At 31.2% G+C, this 16,531-nt stretch overlaps 2 protein-coding genes across 2 annotated transcripts; one reads left to right on the top strand and one right to left on the bottom strand.

Annotated features, from left to right (window-relative positions):
• The first annotated feature begins 925 nt into the window (after nucleotides 1–925).
• On the top strand, nucleotides 926–1,393 carry LOC124848074 (secreted RxLR effector protein 161-like). The gene has a single exon (XM_047325685.2). It carries the CDS (start codon nucleotides 926–928, stop codon nucleotides 1,391–1,393), a length of 468 nt encoding a protein of 155 aa, XP_047181641.2.
• Nucleotides 1,394–10,403: 9,010 nt separating this feature from the next.
• LOC124848076 (phospholipase A1-IIgamma-like) lies at nucleotides 10,404–12,020 on the bottom strand. Its single transcript, XM_047325689.2, has 2 exons — nucleotides 11,416–12,020; nucleotides 10,404–11,299 (listed from the first exon to the last, which is right to left on the bottom strand). The coding sequence occupies exons 1-2, from the start codon at nucleotides 11,995–11,997 to the stop codon at nucleotides 10,682–10,684; spliced, it is 1,200 nt and encodes a 399-aa protein (XP_047181645.1). The 5' UTR covers nucleotides 11,998–12,020; the 3' UTR covers nucleotides 10,404–10,681.
• Between the last annotated feature and the right edge of the window lie 4,511 nt (nucleotides 12,021–16,531).

The following is a 16,531-nucleotide window of genomic DNA, read 5'->3' as shown; positions in this document are numbered from 1 at the left end:
GGATTAGGCCATATATAATATTCTAGGAAAAAATACACATTATCTTCAAGACTCAGATCAACTGAAGTTCCTACATGCTTAATGTGTTTAGGGGGTGGATCTTCAACAGGCACAAAATCTAATGGATAAGGAATTTTAACAATTTTAAGAAATTAAAATATATTATACTTCAATATATATTGATTAACTATTGCATGTATTTTAACAAATATTTATTGAGACAATCAAATTAATATTATTAAACTATAATAACTTCAATATTACTACTATAGTGGTTATAAAATAGATAAGGTAAAGTCACTCTTAAGTTGTCTCTCAACAAACACATAATTGATTCTTAAGAAGTTAGTTCTTATAAAATTTATACACTAAAAATGTTCGTCAAGAGTGCATTTTTAAACAGCGATATTAAGGAAGAAGTGTACGTGCAACAACCTTCAAGGTTTGAATGTCAAATCAATGTCACACACGTCTTCAAACTTAACAAAGTCTTATATGGATTAAAGCAAGCTCCCACAGCTTGGTATGAAAATTTAAGTATCTTCCTTATAAAGAATGATTTCACGAGAGGTCAAGTAGACACCACGTTCTTCAGGAAGAATGTCAATCAAAACTTCATCATCATTAAAATATATCTTGATGACATCATCTTCAGTGCTATCGATGAAAATTTATGCCAAGACTTCTTGATCATGATGCAAGAAGAATTTGAGATGAGCATGATAGGCTAACTAAAATTCTTTCTTGGACTACAAATCAAGCAAAAAGATGACGCAATCTATATACACCAAATGAAGTATATCAAGGAGCTTCTCAAAAAGTTTAAAATGGATGACATAAAGGAGATGAAGACTCCAATGAATCCAACCCCTAGCCTAGGGTAGATGAAAGCTCAACAAAAGTGGACAATACTCTTTATCTTCAAATGATAGGTTCATTTTTGTATCTCACTGCGTCTAAACCTGACATTATGATCAATGTCTGTCTTTGTGCAAAATTTCAGTCAGATCGCAGAGAAACCCATCTCAGTGCTCTTAAAGGTATATTTCGATATCTCAAACGAACAATATCTCTCGATCTGCATTACAAAAGGAGTGAGTGTTTTGATCTTAAAGGATATTGTGATGCTGATTTTGCTGGAGACAGAGTTGAACGAAAAAGCACAAATGAAGGCTGCTACTTCATTGGAGGAAACCTAGTCTCATGGTTGAGCAACAAACATAATACAATTGTGCTATCAATCGCTGAAGCTGAGTACATATCGGCTGCACACTGCTGTTCTCAACTCTTATGGATTAGGAATCTACTAGAAGACTACAATCACATTCAAGGTACGATTCCTGTCCTCTGTGATAATAATGTTGCATTTATTATTGAAGTCATACTGAAGTGAATAAATCCTACATTGCATTCACACGCTAAGCATATTGAAGTCAAGCATCGCTTCATACGTGATCATGTTAACAATATGTAAACACAAAAGATATCAGCTTGTTGACATCTTCACTAAGCCATTAGTTGAAGATATACTTAACCGTCTAATAACCCTTTATTGGTGTGAGAAGCGTTGAATGAAAATTAACTCAACATGTTAATTAGTGTGTTCATATAGGTGTGTCAAAGTTTAGATACTCAATCGTCTAGGACACATAGCCCTCAAGACGTCATTCTGTTGCATCGTCTAAGATAAATCATCTATAAGAACACTGCATTCATGCATTAGGTGTGTCTAAGTACTGAGCCCATCTTTAGAAGTTGTCTAGGATCTCCAAAGTCCAAACCCTCCCTCCTATCTACCAAATCTTTTGCGTGTCAATCAAGCCATCTTTCTTCCTATCAAAGTCCAATCTTTCTTCCTCGAAACCCTAAAATCTCTTATTCCATCGCTTTCCACTCTTATCCGTTGTTGACTAATACCCTTCTCAAAATCTTCTCGGTATTCAAGAGACTCAAAATCTCTTTTTCGAATCTTTCGTACTAACCACATTAAATGAACGAGATTGATCAATTGCCCATGACTAACTTTTTCCTTCTATTTAATTTGTTTCTTCTCTCATCTTCTCAACTCATTCTCTCAAACCCTAATTTCTCTCTCACTATCATGTCCTCTCCACTCTCTGAGTTTCCAAACCTTCTGATGTGTGAATAAAATGTTTGCATTCATATCTTAGTTTAGGCCATTTGCATACATAATTGCATTAATTGAATGATTTCATCATACATTATCCTGGTTTCGGATCATACATGGGGATTTTGTGTTTTTCTTGTAGATTAGTGATTCTAAGTGTCAAAATCACAACTTGGGATGAATTGAGGTACAAAATGCAGATGCAAAATAGAGAGTTCCACTACCTGGTTGTGGACAGTTCCACAATTGTGGATTTTGCTCCAAAATGCAGATACAAAACAGAGAGTTCCACAACCTAGCTGTGGAAAGTTCCACAACTTGTGGATTTTGCTTCAGGAGGTACATAATTGAATCCAGAGAAGAGAACAAGCAGATTGTGGATTTTTCCATGAGCTGTGGAATTTTTCAGAGCAGTTACTAACCTCTTTTTTGACGTGGATTTAAAGAGATTTAAATTAAATAGAAATTAAGGACAATTACTTAGGAAGAGTAACTACTCTCTTAAAAAGAGGAATGAGGGGGATTAAAGAGGGGGATTGAAAACGTAAAGAAGGAGGAAAAACGCACAGAGACGGAGGAAAAAGCTTCAACATTTCTTCTTCTTCTTTTGGTTTGCATTTCTGAATTTTTACATTATGCAGAACTAAATTTCCTTTTGTTAGAGGATTGATGTAGTACTTTGGATTATGATTTCTGAACCTTTTCAATTGATCTTTAGTTAATTTTAATTATCCCAGTGTTTTATTTATGTTTTAATGTCTATTCTATGAGTAGTTTCACAATTGAGAAATTGGGGATTGTTTGCGATTATAAATAAAACAGATTAGATGTTGTCACAATTGGAAAATTGGGGACAACTAATTAGTTTGCAATTGAGATAATAATTGTTCTTCATGATTTTATTGAATTTTGTAACTGACCTAAGGGATTGGGAGTTAGAATTCAATGGATACGTTTGTCTGTCTAAGGAATTAGGGGTAAACAAGATCTTAATAAACTCAAGTGGATAATTATAATTCACACATCAATTGGAAAGGGGAGGAATTTATATGAAAATGTATGAAATCAATTCTCTAACGTTGTTTATACTATTTGAATTCCCATCACTTGTTTATGTTCATCATTTTACTTGATATTTTTTGTTGCTCAAAATTACGTAAATTAAGAATCTAGTACTCAACTCATTCAATCCCAGAGGACGATAGTTTATTACTACAATAACGATTGGTACACTTGTCAAACGTTTATCACCTTCAATATTTCAAGCCAATGAAACCCTCTTCCAATGCTCTTGACCGTCATTGTCATCTCATTGCCTCACCAGAACAAGATTCACATGATAATCCAACCTCCTCCCCTACTCCTATTCTAAGAGCTCACCTACCTTTCACGGGTAGTTCTTCCACCAAACCTATGCCCTCCCTAATCTTGTCGGGTTGTGATGTCTCTTTTTTCTTTTTTTCCCCTTTCTGATGTTTATCAAATAAGGGGTAGAAAAAGAAGAAGAAAAGATGCGTCAGCATCTAGGAGCATGTACTTAGGGAGAGTACACTAGAAGTTAGGATATAATAGAATCATGGGGAGTTTCTCCATATTCTTAGAGTTCATCTTACTAGTCCATGTTTACATGTAATATATTTTATTTTAAAAAGAATTGTCTATGAGTGTTGTTTATTTTGTGATTATTATCTATTCATCTTTATTTGTTGTTTATTTATAACTATCTATTTTTTATTCTCGTTTACTCGTTTATTTGCTTTTGCACAATATTTTTTCGAATGTGTCCACTAACAACATGCAAAAGATAAAAACAAAAAATATAAAACACATAGGACTTAAAACTAAAAGTTGAACTAAAGAATGAATACATCGTTTAAATGTGTATTTGTTAAACATCTAAAAGGGAAAGATTGTTAAATTGTTTATACAAACAAACGGTCTCATATTTTGAAGTTTAATCAAATAACATTAAAACGAGTTAATAACCAAAAAACAACCTAGGATAATAACACAAGACTTAGAGCCTAAAACTCGAAATAGATAAAAACTAGAACCTGAACCCCAAACATAGAAATCATAGGAAAATACTTAGGTCAATAGAAATAGAAAAACACTTAAGGTAAAACACCCAAATGCATGACTAGACGATGTCTTGTCTAAAAGTGTCCAAGAGAGATTGAGTTAAAAGCTCAATGCTTAAAATACATAGATTAGGTATTTTGCTTCTCTCGAAAATAAAAACAAGTCAAGACAAGGTCTTTGACAAAAACATTAAAAGACTTCATTATTAAAAACACATAAGAAAGCCTAAGCAAGCCAAACATTATCTGTCTAAAAAGAAACAAAAGTCAAAGAAGCGTTTACTTGATCAAACGATCCCATGATCTAAACAAACACCTCATATTTTGATGAAGTGTTTATATACGTTTGGTATCTTCAACTTAAAGAACTTAATTGTAAAATGCTACCTAACGGTAGGAATTCAAAAAGCAATTTGTTGTTCTGAGCAAGCATTAAATGACATTAAATGCTCAACGTTTCAAAACAACAAAAGTGATAAGAAAAATCATATATGTTGCATGCACAATTTACTCTAACTTTGTAGATAATTTATTCTACACACATCCATAATGCTACATATCAAATATCAAAATGTGGACGTTAGAAATAAAGGAGATAATCATGGAATGTTCCTTTCTTAAAGCAAAGTCTAAAAAGATCATACAACCTACTTTAAGAAAAGGACTGAAAAAGCATGTTTGCTCTGACAAAGTTGGCTTACATAACACTGCTGTGAAAAGAAGAAAGAGAAAACACAAGTATCGAGAATAGAAACTACAAACTCAGTCTAACGGACAAATATTCATGAAACCTATAAATAGAAGAGGTCATGAGAAGAAAATCAAGAGGATATAAAAGGGTATAGCCAAAAAGCACAAAGAAAACCTTACAACGTCATATCCATCTTGAAGAGAAAAAGAGAAAAGAGCTAAGAGAAAATAATGCATTTAAGCTGAAGAAAAGAGAAAAAGAGAAAGAGGTACTCTCAAGGTTAAGATTCAAATTTCTTACTATTGTAAGAGAGAAGACAAAAACACCTGCGAGTGTTTAGACTGTATTGTATTGTAATCAAATCCTCTCGTAAAGAGATTTAGTCTGAACTACTTGTAAGCAATTCTTAAGAGAATTAAAATACTTGCAATCAAACTCTTTTAAGTTGAGGAATCTAGACGCGGTAGTCTAGTACCAAAAGTGGCTCAAATACTCAAAGGAAATCTCAGCGAGGTAGCTGAGTACTCAAGAGTGGTGCGAATACTCATTTGTAATCGTGTCAAGATTATGGTGGAACCCTCTACGGAGGAGACTGAACGAAGCTCAGTTTGAGAGAACTAGTATAAAATCTCTTGTGTTGTTTTCTTTTCTCTTAACTAAGCGATCCTCTTGAAAACCTACAGTTGAGCTTTATATTTCAAATACAAGAATTTCCAAGCTAAACAATTATTTTTCTTCAAGAAAGTTCTTAGAAAACACTACAGTAGATTTATTCTGAATAACACGACAAATTTATCAACGTGTGAATATATATATATATATATATATATATATATATATATATATATATATATATATATATATATATATATGCACCAAGGTTTTTTTATATTTTTATCTAGGTTTCATTTTTGCGTAGTGGTATTTTCTTTCATTCTTAACTCGAGTTGTCCATTGTTATTGACCTTTCACGCTTCTAGGTTCTTATTTTGATGTTTAATGTTTACTTTTTAATAAGAACATATAATTTTGTAGTAGGTTGTAAATTTTTTTTTTTATTTTGGATGTGATTACTTTAATGCTTAATTGTATGATTGTATTGAATTAGATTATTAAAATTGTGTAAATAATTTTAGTATATTTATGTATAGATTCAGATTAGATTAATTCACCATATATCAATGTTGAGTACAAGAGAGGGGTAGACGAATTTATTCAATCTGCGCAACATAATGAGGGTAGAAGTGATGATGAAGTCAAGTTTAAATGTCTTTATGTCAATTGTTTGAATGAGAGAAAGTTGAACGCAACCGAAATTAGGGAACATCTTATCTATGATGATTTTCTACAAAGTTATAGAACATGGATATGGTACAGCGAATTAATAGACTTTTCAATTGTCTCCCAAACTGAAAATGTTATTAATTCCACCATGGAAGATCGACCTAAAGAAGACAAATTAGATAACATGATGCACGATGTTGGCATAGAAAATTTTGTCTAAGTGCGTGTGTGTGAGACGATGTCCAATGATGTGAAGACTCCTTTGTATGTCGGTTTAACTAAGTTCACACGATTGTCAATAGTGTAAAGGCTTATGAATTTGAAGGAACCATGGAATGGACTGATAAGAGTTTCACAAAATTGTTGACGTTGTTGAATGAAATTCTACAAATGGAAATACACTACCCACTCGTAATTATGATGCGAAGAAAATTCTTTATCCGATGGGTATGGATTATAAAAGGATACATCTGGTCCAAATCTGGATGTCTTTAAATCATGCCTAGGAGTATTGTGTACGGGACATAATATTTATCCTTACTCCATCTTTCGGTCATGTGTCTAAAGTTGATCAGAACATAATATGGCATGATCTATTGGTAAGTTAATTAATATCGTTTGATTTATACTTTCATTATATTGATAATTTTGTATTGATACAAATTTATTCTGTTTATTACAGATGACATTTGACATTTCAAATGTCGCGACACTTAGAAATAAGTATTTATCCTCTATCGCCAAAAATTTTTAGGGTTTTTAGACAAAATTGACGTCCAAATATATCTTTAGAGAAAAGAAAAATGAGTCTCCATGAGCCAAAAATAAGGCAAATGAAAAAAAAACTTTGTGTCAATTTGTAGGGACTCGTACATCAAAGGCATGACAGGTTAGTATAGTTGATATTATTCAATTCCTCATTAACAATTTTATATCATATGAACTAATTCATTATGTGACAGGAAACAAAGACAAAAGCACAAGGTATAAGTGCTAAAAATAAAACCCCAACTTATTCTCTCATGGTAGGTATAGGAAGCTTGAAGAGAAAATCATCAAGAAAAAGTCAGAAGGTAGACCCCCACTTCCTAAGGGTGGTAGTCCCCAACCTCCTTCATTACCATCTTAGCATGAGAAGTGGAAGTTAGCCCGTCTATGATCATCAGGCTCCTACACTTCTGAAAGTACATGAGAAATATAAGAAAAAATTATACGATGTCATTTTTCCTATAATAATAGTTTCATTATACATATTGCATAGACCTGTTAAATAATAATGGTGTTTGTTATGTTACAAGACTCCTTGGTTGAGTAGAGCTCCCAACGTCAATTCACTTCAGAAGGTTGTCATGATATTCTTATTACTGCAATTGGATGACCTGAGCACCTTGGACGAGTGTGTTTGTTGGATCCGGTATAGGCCTTAGGCATTATTTTGGGGGCTCCTCATATCACACTTAATACACACACAACCAAGAGTATGAAGAAAGGTTGATGTATGAGATCACAAAGAAGATAAGGCACAATTGTATGATGAAGTCACTTCAAAAGTAATTGAAAGAGTTATGCGCCAGTTTCAGCATCAATTTGAGAATTATGGGATGCATCCGCAACCATCTCCTACAAGGGAAAATGTGCTTCTCATAGGTAAAATTAATAATCATTTTTGTTCAATAATTTATTCTTTGTATAAGCTAACATTGACTCTGAGAGGTATAAGTGGTAAAGGTAGTTGTTCAGCTCCAGGCGTCCTAGGAAGACGACATGGACGACACTCTTCCATGTCATCTGTATGTTTTAGATGGTACTAGGACGATGTTAGTGGTTCGTGGAACAATGTTTAAGACAACCATTGTAGTTCATAGTATGAGGCTATCAGACGATGAAGTCAAGGTCTTAGTAGACGAGATTGTCATACTAGATATGTTAATTCCTTGCCAACAGATGAGATTTTCACTATGACACAGGAATTTCAATCTTTTCTCACCTGACGTAGACATTTGGTTGATTCTATTTCTGACCCCCCAGTATGGACTCCTACTTTACACTTCTCAATTTTAAACTTTACATGTTATTGATGTCCAAACTTAAATATTTATCTAAGGATGGCCCTTTTGGTGCACTACGCCAGGTTTCTGACATCATTGCAAATAAGTCGATGACAGTTCAATGGGATTCTATTGTATTTGGAAGAGAGTCTGAGATCTCATTGTATAGGCAATATGTCTTAGTGCTTGCATTGAGGAAAGAAGAGTTGAATATTACCCTAATTCAGTTATGGATAATGTAAGTATATGAACAATTATTTATATAAAATTGATTTATCAAGTTACTTATATCAAATTAATTTTTGATTTCATGTATATGTTTGGGGTAAGTAACAGTATGGGTTCAATGATGTTTATGTGTTCATTGACCCCAACTCACTCACGAAGGCAATAAATTTGATGACATCCAAACATACGTCACCAACTACTTTAGAAGGGGGAAGGATATATATTTTGTCCCTTATATAGCTGGGTAAGTGAAGTTTGTTAACTTCAAAGTTTCATCTGTGATTTAATATATAACAATTTAGTTATTATCAATTTCAGGCACCAATGGCAGCTACTTGTGGTTTCCATACCGGAGAACATTGTTGTGTGGTTTTGCTCGTTGCATAAGTCTCCTCCCAAACATCTCAAACAAGTAATAGATTGGTAAGAACCTCAATGTTTGGACTTTCTTTGTTACATAAATGTATCCTAAAGTCATTTTTTTCATAATTCAATTGCAACACATATGATGTTGTCAGGAAAATCAAATGCTACGACTCAAAAGCTTGCATGATTGACCCTCAAGGTTTGATATTTTGGTCCATAATTTCTTATAATTGTTTTATTTTAACAATCTTCATTAACTACTTATAACTATGATGATATATTATAGTGTAAATAAACAAATCGACTTATATGAGTGTGGTTACTATGTAATGCATTGGATTACATCCACTATTCGTGACCATATTACAAGTGGCAGGGAAACAATAATATTTAAATTAGCATATTTTAATTGAGTTGATTTATAGTTATTATACTTTGTACATTAAGATATCTTAAGGTTATAATTATGTATTTCGTTGAAAAGAATTATTTGGATTGTATTTCTATGCTGTGAATATTGTGCTTTTATATGCAGGTCAGTTTTTGTGATAAGGGATTTTACAAAAATAAACCCATTATTAAAAAAGACGTAGACGTGATAAAAACCAAGATGTAGAAAAAGTTCTATAGCCTCGGTTCAGGCTACAATCGCTGCCATAGAGTGTGATAGATTTAAAAAAAATAATCAAGGGTTCTGACAATGATTCAAGCAAAAACTGATGCCATAGACTCTTAAAATTAAATATTTTCTTAAAATTTGACGCACTATATGGCAGCGGTCCCTAAACAACTACAGCTAAAAACTCATTTTTTTTTATTTACTACTTTTGTCATAGATGAACCGAAGCGAAAACTCATCCTTTTTTTATCTCGGTTCCTAACCGAGACAAAAAAACTCACCATTTTTTACCTTGGATATACCTCAGTTCCAAAATTGTTGCCGATTATAAAAAATAATCATTGTTGCTTTCTTTCGCTGCATGGTGAAGTAATTATAAAAATTACTTTTACATTTGTGTTCATATTAAGTAAAATTATATTTTTGTGATAAAAGAAAAAAAAGTGAACTTTAAGTATTGAAAAAAAAGGGGTTGTAATCATAAATTAGGAAGTTTGTAAAGATTAAGTATCTTGGAAAATCATTGTGTATGATTCATCAATATGGTGTAAAAAAGTCAAATGAGAAATTACTAATTGCCTTAAAGACTTGTATCCCTTGTGCAATATTAATTGTCTTGTTGAAGGGATATTGTTTTGTCTTGTTGAAGGCTCATATCAACATGAATGGTTGAATTTTCTAATAGATAATTACGCATCTCTAAATGATCTGGCTTAAGGTCAAATAGTAAGTTTGAATTATAATATTCTGGTACTGACCGTGAGAAGATTTTACAACAAATTCTCAATATCAAAGTGACTTTAAATTAAAACAACAAATCCTCAAACTACTTAAATGCTCTATTGAGTTAAATAGACATTAAATTATAACATAATCAAATTCAAATGCATTCAAATTTGAGGGATACAATATACCAACAATACATTTTGAAAAACTTTATTTCACATCAAGTCACTGATTACAAACATAGCCATTTGTCGTGGTAACAGCTGCCAAAGACATTATTTGGAATTTGATTCTACGCTGGTTTTTGCTGTGCTTTCAAAATACTACACTGGACACTGATTGGATGTTTTAAAATATGTTAAAACAGAATTTTAATATATCAACGTTCGTGTGTTTTCTTTGTTCAGTAGGAGAGCACAAAAAGAAACTCGATAGAGAAGCTATACTCCATTACTTGCGGACACAACGAGATCAAACAGTACAATCCTGAACATTGGATTCAAAGTCAACTTATAAACTGGAATGTATGGATTGAAAACCATCTTCATTTTCCTCCATAAGCTTCCAAGTATAATCCGATTGTTGACCCATACCCTTGTTCTCCTGCACCCTCCATCCCACAGGAACAAGATATTCATCTTTCAATGCATCTATGCTCTTGTTTAGAAGTGCAATGTCACGATTCACCTCCAAATTGAACCCTCCCTTTCTCCCTTGCGTTCCAGCAACTCCATGCAAGTAAGCCTCCAAGTTATGAGCACTCACCCCTTCCTTCAAGAACTTGGATTTTCTAGTGTCGATCACTAGTTCCTGTCCCACATCGGAAAAGCCTAGAAAGAGACTAACGGGGACAATATCGGTTTCATTACGAATACGCAGTGCTCGCAGATCTTTATAGCCATTGAAGGCATCCTCAAAGTTTGAGTCTCCTACACGAGGAGAAGCGTATGCAAATGCAGTTACGGGACACGCTTTCTGAGGTTGGTCTTTCGGTTTGTTCAACCCTTGGGCAGCTATGTCCACTGCATTTAGTGTTGCAAGTGCAGCACCCAAGCTGTGCCCTGTAACACTTATGCTAACTTCTTCATTCTTGTATTCCTCCACCAATCTTCCAACCTCGTCAAGCACCTGCCAAATTTCCTCGTACAAATGATTTACATAAACTGTCTTAACTAGAAATACTTGAAAGAAAAATTCCAAACATTTACACTTAAAAATAAGGACCACTCCTAGGTAGATGTTACCTGGGTTCTAGCACTGGTATTGGTGAATTTTGAACCTGGGTTCGTGGAGGTGTAAAGAGAGTAAAAACCATGGTGAACTTGTGCAGAAGCAGCATCACCAAAAATGGCCGGCGCAGGATCCAAATGAAAATGAAAATCCTTAACCCATTCTGCAGCCTGAATGGTTCCTCTCCAAGCAACCACTATGTCCCTCCTCCCCAATGCTTCTTTCCCTTCATCAGTGGCAACAGCAACATACCCCATCCAATTCGATTGCATGAACCAAGCGTCCTTCGAAAACGACCTCAAGAGAAACGCCTCAGAGTCACTGGCTTTGGAAGTTGCGTACAAGAACTTGGTCACCAAATACTTGAAAGGGTTTCCTTTTTCCAAACCAACTTTGCCAAAGAACTCCTTCCTAGAATATCGACTGTTCCCAGCAAACTTTGATGCCTTTTCTGAGTTGAAACCATCGTACGTAGCTTGAGCAAGTTCTCCGTAGTGTATTATGTAACGCCGAAGATCAATGTCTAGAGGGTCTAGCAGACCTTTCCAATTGCTTCTCCCACTAAGTTCTCTCCATTTTCTTCCAATGCTACCCATTGATCTTCTTCAATTCAAACTTATTAAGATGAGTAGGTTTGTTTTGTATATCTATTGCATGCTCTATATATATAATACGTGTACATTCCTCCAAGAACTTACACATAGACTTTAGCTCCTTCTTAAAAATAAATAACCTCGTTCTATTCTTATATTTGAATTCACTTGCGTTTGATTATGTTAACTTTGTTTTTTAATTTGAAATTTGTTATTGACTTGTTCCTTTTAAAAGTTTAAGATAATATTAATGAGTAGTACTATTTTATTTTTATCTAATCTTTGCTTTATTTACACTCGTGTGTTGGGTATTTATTAAATTAAAATGAAAAATTTTAACCAGAAATATCATAACTATTTTATTAAAATGAAAAAAAAATTACGTAAAAATATATCTTAAAACAACAGAGTATTTGAACTTTTTGTTAAAATAAATTAATTTTTTAAAATAAATATTGCAAAAGTATATAACTTTTTTTTTTATGAAATAATAATTTTAAATTGATTAGTACAGTGTTTAAACGCATTAATTTGTGTTGTTGGTAAGCATAACTCTAATGGACTTAGTCTGGTGTTTAAATGATGATCTTAATTATTCACAGCGCACTACTTGTAAAGCTGGTAAGGATTTTTCTAATGGACTTAGTCTTTCTTCAAATTATGTTTTTGATCCAAAATATCTAATTCATATATAAAAATTTGTGTTCAAGTTTTTTCTTAGTACGTCAAAAGGTATTTAAAACAGAACTACACTATGTATAACTCTTTTAAATATAGTATTCATTAAGAAATAAAAGTGAAACCTGCTATACTTTTCGCATTGAAAGTTATATTAATATCGATTATGATATCTTAACCACTTTTAATAACAACCTTTTGATGATAATAAGTCACTTATTAATGTTTTATTGAACAATTTGAATTTATTTTTAAAAAAATATTTACGACAGCTGTAGAAAAAGTTATAAAAAATTATTAAAAAAATATTTAAGACAGCTGTAGAAAAAGTTATAAAAAAATTATTAAAAAAATATTTTTCTGTGCTTTTAAAAAGTGCATAACTGTATTTTTATCTATAATACAATATACGACAAAATCGGCTTAATATATAATATATAGACTATTTGGCGTTCAAATTCCAAAGTAAATAAGTCTTTTTTACAAAATAAAGTATATAGTCTATTAAAAAGTTAAATGTTAATATTGGGGTGAAATCAAATAAGTATATATAAAAAGTTAAAGCTAAACATAATTCCATCAATTAATTTTTTAATTAATAGTTATTCTCAGATAAAGTTCGGACAAAGTATGGATATTAATATTTTGACATTAATATAAGAAAATTGTTTCTTTAACATTTTTTTTACAATATTTTGATAACGTTGGTTTGTTTTAAATATTTTTTCTATTAACAGAGTGCTTTTAAAATTTTTTAACTAGAGCGTTGTACTTCGACACAAAGAAAACGACAAATTACATTCATCACACGGCTAAATAATATATTATAGCTATAATTATATTATTTTTTTAATTTAAAATCATAATATATTATTATATTAATAAAAATAGTGATAGATGAATGTTTTTTTAATCCGTGTCATACAAACTTTTCTGTTTTATAGTACTCCGTTAACAACCTCTTTTAATAATATTTTAACAATGGATTACAAGTCATTATTTTATTAACTTATATATTTAAAACAAACTAATGATAAGCTACCATATAAGTTATTTTAAAAATATTGTTAAAAAACAGTTTTCTTTATTTATAACACATTATACGACAAAATCGACTTAATATATAATATATAGGCTATTTGGTGTTGAAATTCTAAAATAAATAAGTTGTTTTTAGAAAATAAAGTATATATTCTATTAGAAAGTTAAATGTTAATATTGGAGTGAAATCAAATAAGTATATGTAAAAAATTAAAGCTAAATATAATTCCATCAAATAATTTTTTAATTAATAGTTATTGCTGTGTTGACTCTCACTTTTCGAACAAGTATGAATAATAGATACTCTAAAATAGAAGACATTAATATTAAGGGGAAAAAAATTTAACAATTTTTTTTTAAAACATTTTTACAACATGGTAACTTATGATTGGTTTGTTTTTAAATATTTTTCAAAAATAAATTCAAACAAATCAATCAAAAAGTTATTATGAAAAAATTGTTAACATATCACAGTCTTAATGTTAAATTCACATAATAATATAATATAATAATATTAAAATAAAATAAAAATGTATTTTAAAAACAAGGTATGAATAACGGGAAGCTATGCATAATTTCGAAAACATGCTTAATTTCAGTAGTAATACGAAGACCGATTACGCTTGGGAAGAAAAAGAAAACTTAAAGTATAAAATTCACTTAAGAACTCAACATTTATATAATACTACAAGCATATGGTATGAATAGCTAACGACAACCATAGGTTACAAGTTCTTCATAACAAACTTTATTTAAATTTGAAATATTAAATATATTATCTAATCTGAGTCTCTTATTCCATACTAATAGATATTAACTTCTGTCTTGTCTTATACTTCAACTTCATTAGTTTTATCATAATAAATTTGACTTTGAAATCAGACCTCAATGACGTAAGTAAAACAAATTTAAATTTTGTAAGTTTGACCTCAATAGTAAATTAAAGATTAAACTTTATAAGTTTGAAGTTCGTTAATAACTACTATATGTGGACATAATAGTTAGAAATTAAAAGGTTAATTTTATATAAGGAATTATATATTCTTAATAAGTTATAATTTTATCTTAAAAACTATTATTACGTAATTGTATTATATACCTTTTAGTTTTTCCTTCTTTATTTATTTTTCTATTTCAGAACTTCAAAATATTTGTTACGTACTAAATTACAAAATTTAAATCCTCCAAAAATATATTTAATAGATCGAAACATCAACTTATAAATTATAATGCATAATTAAATTAGAATATTCTCAATATTTGCTTCTCTCCGAGCACCTTTTATATTATTTTTAATAAATTTTAATTATTAATAAAGTTTATGATAAGACTGGGTTACTAACAATTCTTTCAACCGCATTAGAACCATGGAGAAATAGATTCTAGAGCTCAATATAAAAAGGACTACTTTTAGGTATTATGGAGGCATTTGAGGTTTCCGTGAAGATTGAAATCAAAACTTTAAGCATTATTAAGAGTTTTACTCTCTATTAAAGCATTGTTTTCCCGTTTTAATTTAATTTTCTTTATGAGAAGCTAATTTATCCATTAACTGTTACAGACTTGATGTAATAAAACTTTTGAGATGTAATTATTTAAGTATTTATTTGATGTTTTTTAATGTCACTACAAAAAAAATCTTATTTAGAGGGGGTTATTTTGGAGAGGGTATAAAAAACCCCCTCAAATTAACACAACTTAAGATGTTTAATTTAAATTATTTAACTAACAATGTTTGTGGGAGTTTTAATTCCTTTTAAGAGAGGTTTATAACCTCCTCAAATAATAATATATATTTTTTCTTCATTTACTAATTCTTTTACATTTTTTCCTCTAAAAATTTTACAGTAAGTTTTCTTTTAACAATCCTAAAATTTTATTCCCTTCATATCTTAAACCCATCTGCTTAAACCACTGAACCCTAAAATCAGTTCCCCCCTTAATTCCATCCGCAAAATCAGTTCCCCCTTCATTCCATCCGATTTCTCCCTCGCAGGTACGCAATCTTCCTTTCTTCCTTCTTCTATTTCCTGTTGTCATTCATTTCTTTCATTTCTCCTTTGGATTGCCCGTGTTTCCTTTTCCTTTCAGATTTGCAGTCGGTGAACGAAGCTGCAACGAGGGTTCTGCGGACCGGCAGACAGCGGAGCTCATAACGTCACGGAGGTACATCGTTCTACAACTCTTTGTGCTTTTATTTGGTGCAACGTTTTATTGAGTTCATTCTGCGTCACTTTAGTGGGTTATCTTCTTCCCAGTTTCAATCATGTTTTTCCATAATGGATAGGGGAAGATTTTGGAGGGCTTGTTTTCGTTGCTTTTAGTTCTTCTGTTATTTTGTAGTTGCTTTTAGTTCTTCTGTTATTTTGTAGTTAGGAGGACTTCTTATTGTCTTCTGGAACTTGTTAATTACTATATTTCCTGCAACTGAAATATGTATTTATACTAATGCAGATTAATGCACAGTTATATTTTTCATTTCGATTACGTACCCGTCCTACCTTTTGACAATATATATATATATATATATATATATATATATATATATATATATATATACTTATTATTATTGTTTATGTAAAAGGAGTTAGTATGTAATTGGCGTTTTACTAATAGTTAAAGGAAAAAATGTGTATTAACTTTTACATTCATAATCTATATATATATATATATATATATATATATATATATATATATTATGCTACAGGTCATCATGCTGATATAGTATTTCAAATCCATGATTTTATTTCTTATCTGCTATGACCACATATCTCAATGACCTTCCGTTTGATGCAATTTGAATTATGTCATATATGAT

Source organism: Vigna umbellata, chromosome 1 (genome assembly GCF_029865625.1).
Source record: "Vigna umbellata cultivar VRB3 chromosome 1, Vumbellata_1.0, whole genome shotgun sequence".
Taxonomy (NCBI): Eukaryota; Viridiplantae; Streptophyta; class Magnoliopsida; order Fabales; family Fabaceae; genus Vigna; species Vigna umbellata.
Note: the sequence above shows the minus strand (reverse complement) of the source record. Positions and strands in the feature narration are given on the sequence as shown.